General features: G+C 36.9%; 1 protein-coding gene across 1 annotated transcript; it reads right to left on the bottom strand.

Moving 5' to 3' along the window:
* Window positions 1-6,242: 6,242 nt before the first annotated feature.
* Window positions 6,243-12,740, bottom strand: LOC120460546 (zona pellucida sperm-binding protein 3). The gene is made up of 9 exons (XM_039648370.2): window positions 12,010-12,740; window positions 10,956-11,074; window positions 10,546-10,649; window positions 10,297-10,474; window positions 10,104-10,221; window positions 8,854-8,945; window positions 8,681-8,769; window positions 8,471-8,587; window positions 6,243-6,389 (listed from the first exon to the last, which is right to left on the bottom strand). The coding sequence occupies exons 1-9, from the start codon at window positions 12,694-12,696 to the stop codon at window positions 6,265-6,267; spliced, it is 1,629 nt and encodes a 542-aa protein (XP_039504304.2). The 5' UTR covers window positions 12,697-12,740; the 3' UTR covers window positions 6,243-6,264.
* Between the last annotated feature and the right edge of the window lie 625 nt (window positions 12,741-13,365).

Below are 13,365 nucleotides of genomic sequence, written 5' to 3' on the forward strand. Positions count from 1 at the left end.
CCGAGAATAAATGAAAAGAATATATGTGCTCCATTCCATAACAAATGCGCGAAACAAGCTGCCGTTTGATAGGCGCTAACGCACAACTACAACTACCGCATTTGTCCAGGACTACACGTAGTAAGAGCGGAAACCGAGGTAAGCGGATATGACGCGATTGACTCGCGACTCCCAGCTCACCCCTGCTGACACGTGCCGTTTCCTTGGTTAAAATCTCAATTTTCTCGCGATTTAAACATTGTTTGAAACATTTGGAATATTGTGAGTTATCATCTTTACTGAATATATAACACTGGCCTTGTGATTTTGGGATATTTTAATGCAAAAATCTTAGGTATTGCACCTTTAAGATGACAATCCATAAATCAACACAATTGCTGAGTATTTTCTTCTTAAAAAAAAATGTTTGAAATCGTCGGTTTCTTACTACCATTTAACCAATCACATCAACGTGCTGCCGGTCTTTAGAATATCATGATACTACCAATGACAACATCACTCTGCTGCCAGGTTATCCTAGTATATTTTTCTGTTGTTATGAAAAATCTGGTAGCAATAGATACAGTCGGTTGGTCTGGGAACGCCCCCGGGAACGCCCCGTCACGTGGTGTGAATTTAGCCCGTGGGGGAAAACATTGCCTTGGCGCTCATTGAAATACATGGGACAATCATGCCGAAGAGTTGCGGTGTCGTTTTCTGTACCACCAATAAACAAACAAATTATAAATTGAAGTTCTACGGCCTTTCTTACATACATACAGAACCGGATAGGAGGACAAAATGGCAAAATTAATCATATCTTATTAGATTACTGTGTGAGTAGAGGTCCGTGTGATATAGTAGTAGGTGTTTAATTTGTATTAGGCAGTGGGCCAGATTTGTCTGACGTTACATCCCTTACGAAAAAGAACTATAGTAATCCCATGGCTATTATATTCTATAGTAGTGTATAATACTTCTGTGATGCTCATTAATACATATACTTCTAGGCTATGTCCCAAAATACTATAGTATTCCTATAGGATTAACGTTACTATAATATTTTGTCCTAAAATACTACAAGATTCCTTTAGTTGTTTTTCGCGTTATCAGCTGAAGGTTATCAGACTGCAGTCTGTGAGAATTCGGATAACTGTCAGCAAAGTCCCTCTGCAACTTCGTAGCGACTACTAATGATCACCGTTTTACAAAAGAATTAATAGTTTGGAGTGAAGCATACGTACAATTGGTAAGTGATATGGTTTTATGGACTTATAGTAACTTATACGCAAGTTGATTGAGTTACAGGCTTGTGTTGCCGGTAGCTTTCTTGTGTCTTACCTGAAGATTCAACCAGATAATAATAGTCTGGAAACGACACCTCCGGCCATTTGGTTGGGTCATTGACCCAGTTTTTAATTAAATAAGGGCAATCATAACCTATTACAGTTAATTTTGCAATGTACCGTTGCCGGTCGGCAGGCATAAATGACTCGCAATATGACATTTTTGTCATTCAAATACATAGGATGGTCGCGCTGCTTTCCCCCACACCGACCACGCCCCCCAACTATGACGCGTTGCCGACTGTATCTATATAGCGGGCAAATTATGTATGTATATTACGATGTTTTGATGAACTATGACTTTCTCCTCTGAGGTTCTAAGTTTTTAAAGACGTTTCTAAAGATGGCAGCTTTCTTACTCTGAGATAATCAATCTTCTTTAAGGGGATAGTTCACCCAAAAATGATAAGTCATCATTTACTAACCTTCAAGTTCAAGTTGTTCCAAACCAGTATTTCCTGCTGTACACAAAGGAAGGTATTTTGAAGAATGTTGGTCACCAAACAGATATTGGGCCCCATTCTTCCTACAAACATTCTTCCAAATATATTCCTTTGTGTACAGCAGAGCAAAGACATGTATACAGGTTTGGAACAACTTGAGGGTGAGTTATGATGACATAATTTTCAATAAAGGATTAATTCAATCACCAGCAGAGGGCAGCATTATACAGGCTGTTTTGTGAAGCAGACACCGCCTAGTGCGCCTACACTACCCAACTATAGTACCTACTATTCTTAGGGAGTATGAAACAGCTTGTTTTATTACACACTGTCAAATAATGAGGCAAAAGAATTGTTAAAAATAATGGCTGCCATTACTTGAAGGTCCATCATGTTGCATTGCACGTTATTCTGTGTCCTACTACTCTGTTGCATGCTCATTTTCATCCGGGTATCCCATGCATACAGAAAATTCACTTATTGAGCATAATATAGCCTCCTACACATAGCTACTGTAACAGTATAGTATATAGCAGTAGCCTATGCTTTTGCGAACACAGGCTCTGTCTTTGATTCGCATTGTGCTGAGGGTGTTAAAGGCCCACTTAAGTGCCTTGAAACATGCAGCCTTATTTAAAGAGCACCTATCATGGATTTTTGAAAATGACTGTTCATGTAGTGTGGAATATAAGGGAATGAACACATCCTGCAAAGATTTATATCTGAAAGTGCACCGTACATAAAGTTATTGTCTTTCAAAAGTGAGAGTCGACTCTGAGCCTATGAAATGAATTGTTTTTGAAACGAGTCATTAGATGTTTCGTCGTGACGTAGATACAAAACATTAGCTCATTGGCCGCTCCCAACAACTGCCCACGCAGACAGAACTTGAAGTCTAGAACACATTCAAATACTTCAGCTGAATCGCATCATGTCGAGAAGACGCTGTCTTGGTACATTGCAAAGACAGTTCAGCCACTTGTTTTCATTGCCCAGGGACGAGCATGTGAAGAATCAGTGGTCAGAGTTCATATTTGCAACGATACCACAACAGTATAGCCCGAACCTTGTGTTCTCATCATTCATTTTAATGACGAATCATTCAAAAACATAAATGAATTCAAATGTGGATTCACAAGCCGGTTGTTCCTGAAGGAGGGCTCAGTATCCACTATCCAGTGTATATGGATCAGCTTCCTCCTCCGATTCACAATCTGTAAGTATTATTAATAATGTTTGCTGTTATGTTTTCTATAGCATGCACAATATAACTGTTAGTTATTGTGTTGTGTGCGTTTTGTACACTCAGCGCAGCTTCTAAGCGGGGTAAAGTTAGTTTTGTTTTTGATATTCACCAGACATTCACTGAAAAATGGAAAATTCACATTAAAAACTTAAATTAATGATTCACATTAAATTCACATTAAAAACCTCCTAAACGACTTAGCCAAATAGGACTTCGCTCTAATCACTGCCCCTCAAAAGCTCGCTCTTGACGGACACGTGAGTAAGGGACCGTGTGGAAAGTGCACTTTTTTCTGACACGTTTGTTATACACTGTGTACAACACTTGACAAGCTATAATCCTGGTTATGGGCGTTTTTGAATCTTAGTTCATTTTCATTTCAACATTTACTAATATACATCAAAAGCTTTATCAGTTAATATTTAGGACCAACTTCCCCTGACCAGTCATAAGTCATCCTCTATGGCAAGGCGTTTTAAAACGGCTTGCCATACATCCTCACCTCAGAATTCAGTATTAGCCGCTGAAATGACCTCTGTGTTTATTCATTTTACAAAGACAATTACCGCATCATTTCCTGAATACACTGAAGTGAAGTCTGCGATCTGAAGACTTCTTATGTGTTATTAATAGAGGAGGTCAGTGAAGCCCAGACTCAGGACCATTACACAGACTAAGAGGAACTTAATTGTTTCCTGAGTGTCTGGATCTTGGTCTGCAAGAGAAAGGTAATTAAATCTCCTCCTCCATTATGAACATTTCATTGTTGACGGGGGTCTTAATTAAGGGGGTTAATTATGAGCTCTGACAGGGGTCGTCTCGCTCCATGACGGGAGGCCTTTGTCATCTTTATCTTGGTCAGTCTACCTTCCTCATTCAAACACAAGAAGAACAGGGTCATTTACAGTGAAAGAGTGCTTTATTTGAAGATAATAGGCTTCTCATAAAAACACTCTACACAAAAGAAATTACACAGTGCAAATCCAGAAAGACATGAAAGTTGCTAAAAATACAGAAATATTAAGGAGTTAAGTTAATAAACATTTTCCATGTTCATGCATTTACATATTCTATATTATAAATATATTTATAAACTGACACAAAAAGGCTGTTATACAACCATATGAAACAACCACATGAATAGATTCGCTAAGTTATGGGCAAAAAATACATATTCAAGATAAATTACATTAAAAATAATATTTAGGCCTACTTCTTTCTTTTTCTTTTTTTTTTTTTTACTTCTATAGATATAGTTTACACATGGACACAAAGTTTATACAGTATATATATATATATATCATCCAAAATAAAAGTTCGTGTTTACATAATATATGTGGGTGCACTGTGGATAGTTATTTTGTATATATATAAAAACATGCACATGCATGTAAAATATTATTAAAAAAAATATTATTTATATATAAAATATTTATATTTATATATAATATAAATTATAGCCTACATAAATCTATATACAGTATATAAATGAAAATATTTCTTAAATATACAAGCATGTGTGTGTATTTATATATATATATATATATATATATATAAAATAATTAGACACAGTGCACACACATATATTATGTAAACAACACAAACCTTTATTTTGAATGCGATTAATCGCTTGACAGCCGTAATATATATATATATATATATATATATATATATATATATTTGTGTTTAGACTTTTTAATGGAAAAAATTTCAAAATACAGTTTGAAAGTAGGATTTTCTGCGATGTTTGCAGGTGTTTTTACTTCTTTTTAGGCCATTAATATTTCCAACACAAGTAAAAAGCCAAGACAAGTGTTGCATTCTTTAAAAGCATACATCATAAATAGCATTATATGCATTTGGGTGTCAGCTCATTACTTAAATTCTTTTAACTTGATTTGGTCTGGTTAAAATTATAAACAGAATGATCCTGAAAATGAAAAACAACAATTGTAAATTACAAATTTGGCTTTACTTCAGTCATTTTGATTTATTATTTCGTAAAATGCATTGTAAGTTTAGTTCCTTTTAACATTTATTTTGGGTACTAATATTTGTGATCTGGAATCATCTAGTCAAAGGCATATTTTATTTTACAATAACATAGTAATATATCATAACTGCCCTGAATGAGCTCTCCTCTCTCTCTTATAGCATGGCCGTGATCTTGTTTTAGGTAGGCCTATTTGTAAGGCAGCAAACTGCCACATCATAAACCATGTGGTTTATTACTCATTACTGGGTCACTGCGAGTCAATGGATGTGCTTGTAAAACACACCAATATTACACAATATCAGCTGGCTACAAACACACCATTGTACTTCCATACCTCACTTCATTTTAATAAAGCTTCCTATAGCTTTCATGGCCCTTTTAATTACGTCTATTTGTCTTCCTGTTCCCATGAGCCATGTGCAGGGATGCAGTCACCAAATGACATGGACCATAAAACTCAGTCACCAAAATATAAAAGCCATTTTTATGCAAGTGGTATATTCCCTGACGAGAAATATAATAAAAAAACAACAATTTTTTTTCAGATCCATCAGTAAAATTTTTAATCCTTTTAATGCTGATGAAAGAAGTCTCGAATGCCAATAAAGGCTGCATTTATTTGATCAAAGACGCAGTTAAAACGGTAATTCTGTGAAATATTATTACAATTTAGAAGAACTGTTTTCTATAAAAAAAAATTAACTGCAATTAATTTCTGTGGTGCGTGTCACTTCTCCAGTCTTCAATGTCACATGGTCCTTCAGAAATCATTCTAATATGCCGATTTGATAATCAAGAAACATTTATCAAATTTGAAAACAGTTTTTTGTGGGAAGCACAATTCATTTTTACGATTCCTTTATTGAATATAGAGACAGCATTTATTTGAATCACTATCAATTGAATGCATCAGTACGAACTCTTCCAAATATCTTTTGAACAGTGTAGTCAAACTCTTACCGGATTTTGTTGGTTGAGCAGTCAAATCCAAAGCCAGATCTACTAGTCTGAAATTCACTTTTTCCTTTGAAAGGATAGAAGCACAAACACGTAGCCATTTGTCGCTTTAATAGCACCAGTGAGCACCAAACCAGTAAACAGAGCCGCATCAGCAATTTTAAAAGTTGATGGGTCATTTACTACAGATGGGATTCCCTGAACAGAAACAAGAACCTAATGGGCTTTAACCAACTAACTGCGGGCGACAGAAGACCAAGGAAACAACACACTCATTAGACAAAACACCTTTTATTGTCATTCACAAGCCAGCGCGTGCAGTTTCTGGCGTCTTTGGCAAAACAACGTTCCGACGATTACGACACACAAAATTCCGACTGCAACCAACAAAACAGTAAGGAGCACCAACGCGATGGAGTACTCTAAGAGAGAAGGTAAAGGAGTAAGGGTTATGACATGATGTAGGACACAGACATAAATCTGTTCTTTTGATCTTTCTCTTCCGCATAATCGCTTTTCAGCGCGTTTATGAACGCCGTTGACTTAAAGGGATACTCCACTTTTTTTGGAAATAGGCTCATTTTGCCACTCCCCCAGAGTTAAACAGTTGGGTTTTACCATGTTCGAATGTATTCAGCCGATTTTTTTGATATTTAGAAAAATATCAGTAAACAGACAGTTTCTGGTCTCATGGACTTCCATATTATATATTTTTTTCCTACTATGGAAGTCAATGGGACCAGATACTCTCTGGTTACTGATATTCTTCTAAATATTCGGCTGAATGGATTTGAAAATGGTGAAACTCAACTGTTTAACTCTGGGGGAGTGGTAAAATGAGCCTATTTCCAAAAAAAAAAGTGGAGTATCCCTTTACGTTACATTACTGTATAAATAAATAAATGACCTACCCCAACCCGGTCCCTAAACCTACCAGTCACTGGGGTTAATTCCATTTACGAGTCTTCCCCTACCATCCTAGGAAAAAAAATTATCGCTCCCCAGATGCAGATCTACATTTTGCTTCGTTTCGCTCGGATATTTAACGGCCTGTCCATACACTCGGAATCACTCTGAAATCTAACGTTAGACACGGATAACTCAAAATGCAGATAACATGTCGCTTGACTTGAAAGTGGTGTGTATGTTTACGCAAAAGTCATGATGTGATGTTGAATCATTGCAGCGGACGCAAAGTTACCTTTTGATACAGCTGATTTGCAGAGGGGGGGGGGGGGGGGGGGGATTTAAAACTATTCCCTTTTGATTCACTTTTTTAAAATTTTTACTTCATATAACGTTAGGCTTTTTTGTTGATCTCATTTTACCATTTCATGCATTTTAACAGCTAGATCGTGTTGCTATGGACGCAGTTGTTCACTCCAGTAATATAATCGTTTTTAAATTAATAAACTCCTTTTTAAATCAATTTATTGATTTATTTGGTAGGTAGCCATGTTGTACGTAGGTGGGAAAATGTATAGCGAGGCGGTTGTTACACCAAATACAACCCCATCAGGCTGATTCAAGACCCCTCCGCTTCGCGTTAGAGTTCGCCGGGTTGTATTCGCTATAACAACCGTCTCGCTATTATCCCTTACTTTTATTTATTTATTTCTATGAGGGCTGACAAGACAAAATAAGGACGGTCAAGTGTGTTTAAACAGTGCGGTACAGCAACCAAACCAGTAGCTACCATTTTTGCAGTGCCAAAAACGGACCTTTCACTGATGTAATGACGCAATGACGTGCGCTTGCTAGCTCCGTGTTCTCCGAATGCAAAAGAGGAGCCTCGTCTAGCCTCTGAAGGAAATTACCAACACATTCTCATCCCAAGGCGTCATTATACGACGCTTTTGCCAAAGCGTAGACATCCAACGCACATGGCACCCTTTAGCGTCAATATAACATGCTTCGGTTATGGGTAGGTTTAGGGTTAGACCACTAGGAGGCGCCTTCTGCCCCATATATATCTGCGCCTCATATTGACGCTAAAGGGTGCCATGTTGGATGTCTACGCTTTGGCAAAAGCGTCATATATGACGCCTTGGGATGAGAACGGGCTGAAATGACTTGGAAGGAACCGTCCTTCCAAGGAAGTATCCTTGACATTGAGAAACACGTTTTGTGTATACATAAATCTCTGACCCATCGTCGTCTTCACCGTCTAATCTGGTATCATTGACCCGATTGGCTATGAGCTACGTACAGGCGCATTTGATAGACACTCGTAGCACCCAATACGGCTCTGGGCATTCGTAAACCACGCGTCAAATACAAAAATGCAAAATTTCCAGACCACGTCTGATTCTCAATGACACGTGGTCTGGCGTTAGCCAGGCAAGAAAACTGGAGTAATGATGCTGAAATTTCAGCTTTGATCACAGGAATAAATCATAAGATGCTTTCCAAATATTTCACAATTGTACCAACCCTAAAACTTTTGAATAGCAGTTTGCATTTTGGGGCCACTGTATGCTAAATCCGTCAAGTCAACAGTCACCTGCATCTTTTGATGGCTCTTGATAAGACTCTTGAATTTGCAGTAAAGGCTCTTTCTCCAGTGGCAGCTGCTGGACAACAATCGGTCCAATAGTAGCCTCATCTTCCAATGTGGAATCTTAAAATGCAAAAAAGATGGAAATAACATTCCCATTGCACAGAAGTATAGCTTTCCAAATATATTTGAATGGATTTAAAAGTGGAGCGATACCATCATTGTCCAGACTCCTGCCCTTCCTCATGGCACAGCTGGTCTCACAACAGCCACACACCTGATCGTCTCCGCTTGCAGCCGTCCAGCTGTTAGGAAACACGGGAAACTCATTGGAGGTTGAATGGAGACTCCTGAAATTGCTTCCGAGTCTGACATTACTTCACGCGTACCCGTTTGTTTCATGAACAAATGAGCAGGCCTTGTTCGTCATATCAATGGGTCTGGATGTTGTAGTAGCCTTTAAATGACAAGTGATGTAGATCTGGGAGAGAAAAAAACAAAAACTAAACTGAGTCTGATTAATTCAGATTAACAAATGGCTGAGATCAAGTGTAAATGGAACAAACTGTACAGGCTCAGGAACAAAAGTGCAAACTTTTAGGGATACAGAAACTTGCCATTGGGCCAGTACCCTTAAATGGTTATCTTTTGGCGCTTTTCCACTGCATAGTACGGTACGGTTCGGCCCAGTACGCTTCGACTCGGCGCGGAACAGTTCGGATCGCTTTTCGTTTCCACCGCAGTAGTACCCCTTCAAAGTGTGTGGGACTGATCGTTATTTGCGCGCGCCTCTACTGCCATGACATCATCTTAAAAGCGCCACATTTTCAAACCCACAACACAGGAACAATGGAGACTATCGAGGGGATGGTGTTCCTGATTCTCGGTATGTGGTTGTTTTTAACTGCTAGACGGAAAAATGTGTTTAAAATGAGGCTGATGGCAGCAAAACAAAAATACTGCTAGAAAAGTGTCTCGTGTCGCAAATCCAATGACGCTAGTAGTGACGCAGGGAATGACGATTCTGTCTGACCAATCAGTGATCTGCAGTGTTTCACGTCACATTTTAGTACCGGTACGGTACGCTTGGAACCTCAACAGACCAGGTACCATTTAAAGCGACCTGAAGCGAACCGTACTGTACCGTACCATGCAGTGGAAAAGCACCACAAGTGAGACGTACCGAACCGAACCGTACCGTACTATGCAGTGGAAAAGCGCCTCTTGTACCTGATTTACAAAGAAAGTTCACAGTAATACCTCAACGATACGATGGTACACTTTCAGGCACTCAATAAGTTGATGAGGAGAAAAAAATCCTTTATTAAATATGGCTTATTTTATTGTAAAAAGTCTCAAGCCAACATGTTTCGACCCACAAGTGGTCTTCTTCAGGGCCAAGTAACTTGGCTACTTTTTAACCTTCTCCTTATGATCCACTTATTGAGTGCCTGGGACAATGCATGTTGTTTCATTGGATCCTTTCCCTACCCCAAGAGCACCTATCACAGATATACTTCACCTGAGCGCCTGGTTGAATCTTTTATGATACACATTACAAGTCTAAAATGCACCTTTTAGGGGTTGTTGGTGCACAAAGTTGCCCTTTTACCAGTGAATGATTGTTTAATGGACTCACCAATCCACGGGAATCTTGATGAAATCTGAATGCCTCTATCTGAAACTGTAACTTGTCTTCCTGTGTCCTGGGCATGAACCTGGATCTGGAATTTGTCAGCTTGGCATCCAACATGCACCTAAAGATTTTAGTTTAAAGCAACAATGACGCAATAGCAAAGCGGTCAACGGGTCTGTCTAAAACAGTCACTCACCCGTTGTTCTCGATGAACGTGTAGACGGAGTTTGCTTCTCCGCTGGGGCCCAAAGTGGCAGCGCAGCTTTCCACAAACACCCGCAGGGGAACGTGATTGCCACGGACCACTGAGGCTTCCAGGTTTATGAAATCTCCCAGGAAGAAGGTGTTAGAGGGTCGCTCATATCTCCAGTCATCTGACGGGTTAAGGCCGTACGATTAAGACATTCAGGTTAAGAAGGAACACACTGCTAAAAAGACCACTCACCACTCATGATCTTAAGGGAAAAGTGTAGATATTCGTCGCCAGCTCTCGCTGCAGCGTAGGGAATCCAAGTGGGATGCAATGAATTACTACTTACATTGTGTTTCCTGAAAGTTACAAGAAAAATGTACAGCATGTGGAGAGTCAAAGAAAGCATGACAACTATACTTAAATTGTAAAATGAGGTTAAAAATGAATAAGTGCAATGTCTTTTTAAAGTAAAAAGTGAATAGATTAAACATTTGAGAGGGGGAACAAATAAAATTGTACTTTATTAAACTCATTCCCCAAAACATTACAACTGTATTCTCAATCTTAAATTTGTTCCGTATGTTGCACTAAAATGCTATCCTGAAGAGAATTACAAGCTCTTGTAAACTAAAGCCTTGTGACAGTTTTGCAGTAGATTTTACCTTGGGTAGATGCAGTGAAGTGCAACCATTGCTTCATTGGTCTTCACTATGGGTGTGTTATGAAGAGGTGAAGGTGAATACACCATAACAAAGGAATAAACAAGTGAATCTTCAGTCATCTGAAAAGAAATAATGGTCCACATAAATGCATATTAATTTTATTCATACAAAATCTTGAATTGTAAAAAAAAAAAAAGCCAAACATGCAAGACAAAGAAAAAAATAATGCAAAATATATGAATAAAATGTCAATAAAGACACATGATATAAAAAAAATATAGAGAAAAAAAAGAATGAAAAGAAATACAAATAAGATGAAATACAAAATATGGATAAGATAAATTCTCAAAAACAACATATACATGGGATATTAGTTGCCTTTTTTAAATGTATTTTTATTTAGCCATGTTTATTTTATATATATATATATATATATATATATATAAAATAAACATGGCTAAATAAAAAAAAAATATATATATATATATAATATTTTATATTTCATATTCATATATACATGTATTTATATATATATAATATTTTATTTTCATATATATATGAAAATAAAATATATATATATATATATATATATATATATACACATATATGAATATGAAATATCATATATATATATATATATAAATAATATTTCATATATATATATATATATATATGAAATATAAAATATTATTTATATATATAATATTTCACATTCATATATGTCTATTTATATATTTTATTGTCATATATATATGAAAATAATATATATATATATATATATATATATATATATATATACACATATATGAATATGAAATATTATATATATATATATATATATATATATATATAAATAATATTTTATATTTCATATATATATATATACATAAAAATAAATAAATAATAAAAAAGGCAACCAATATCCCCATCACATATTTCAAATATTACACATTTAGCTTTTACATGTTGAGGTCAATGCAAAAATTACAATTATCCTCAGCCAAGTCCCTAGAAGCATGATCACAATTAAAACCGAAGTAAACAACACCAATACCGTTAGTGTGCTTCCACATCCTTGTAGAGCTGACTCAAAGGCAACAATCCTGGCATGGTCATCAAATCCAACAAACGGACAACCACCCAGCGTCAGATCAGAAGGATCGATGAACTGATCGTTTCCCAAGAAATCTTGGTTCACCTGCACTTGGACAGAGTCCTCTCCACACTGAACCTGCACAGAGTTTGCTGGCTCTGGCGCTTTGGGTTCGAAATCTGGGCCCATAACCACCTCATCGTGGACATCAGGAAAGAGGTCAGGACCTGGAATGGGCTTCTGGAGTCCCTGTTGGGTTTGTGAGAAAGTCTCAACCTTTTGCTCAGGTTTTATCAGTCCAAAATTCACTTGGCTTGGCATAGGCATGCTAGGATGAAGGGGCGCGGGTGCGTAGTTGGTTCTCTGCGATTGTGCTTGCATTGGTAGCTCTTGTGATGAATGTCTCACCAATGCTGGGTCAGGTCTCCAACGAGCCCTGGATTCAATAAGGTTTTGAAACATGTTGGATCCAAAGCCTACCACACTTTGATCAGTTTGTGCTGGCATTGGATATCTGAAGATGGCATTTTGACGTGAACCCTGATCTAAAGATTGTTTCCATACATTCAATTGTTCAGAATCAGCACAGCACATTAATCCACATGAAACTGTAAATATAAAATCAATAACCACTGAACTTCTTCCCATTGTTGGTCTCTCAATATAGAGTTCCCAAGGGATATGACAAATTCCTATCAGTCTTTAATGTTGATTGGTAGGAAAGGTCAAGTTCAAATTTGACTCCGCCCTTTTAAATTTCCCTCCAGCCCATGCCAATCAACACTGTTTTACTGCTGACAACTTCACATTTCATTTCACATTTTTAATACTTTCAACTGTTAATAATATTAACTGATCACATGACTATGTGAGGAAATGTATTTAAAACTATATTTAACAATAACATCAATTGTCATTGTGGGGGGGGGGGGGGGGGGGAAATGGTTTCATAAGAAAACATGGCCTCAAAGATATGTTATTAAAATATATGAGAATTTTTATTAATATTAAAATAGAATGAATACTTATAATAAAATATGAGATTCATTTATTTCCAATATAGACATATATTTATATGTATTAACTGTAAAACATGGGGTTTCACGTGAAAATGTATTTAAAATATGTCTTATATATTATATAAATATGATGTTTACCTTGTAAAAAAAATGAGTAATACTTTATATCATGTTTATGCAGGGCGTTTTTAGAGTAAATTTCCATTAAAAAAAGTTAAAAAGTTCATGAAGTCAAGTGGATAACCTTTGTCGGAATTATAAAAATAGGCCTACAGCCTACATTTTTTTTATTTATAAT

The sequence above is a fragment of the Pimephales promelas genome, chromosome 6 (assembly GCF_988280905.1).
Source record: "Pimephales promelas chromosome 6, fPimPro1.hap1.1, whole genome shotgun sequence".
Classification (NCBI taxonomy): domain Eukaryota; kingdom Metazoa; phylum Chordata; class Actinopteri; order Cypriniformes; family Leuciscidae; genus Pimephales; species Pimephales promelas.

Coding starts and splice junctions, on each gene's coding strand:
- LOC120460546 (XM_039648370.2), bottom strand. CDS start 12,696: ATGGGAAGAAGTTCAGTGGTTATTGATTTTATATTTACAGTTTCATGT. Junction 10,475..10,545: donor TTCCCTTAAGATCATGAGTG/GTGAGTGGTCTT, acceptor TTAACCCGTCAG/ATGACTGGAGATATGAGCGA. Junction 6,390..8,470: donor AGAGCCATCAAAAGATGCAG/GTGACTGTTGAC, acceptor CTTCTCTCTTAG/AGTACTCCATCGCGTTGGTG.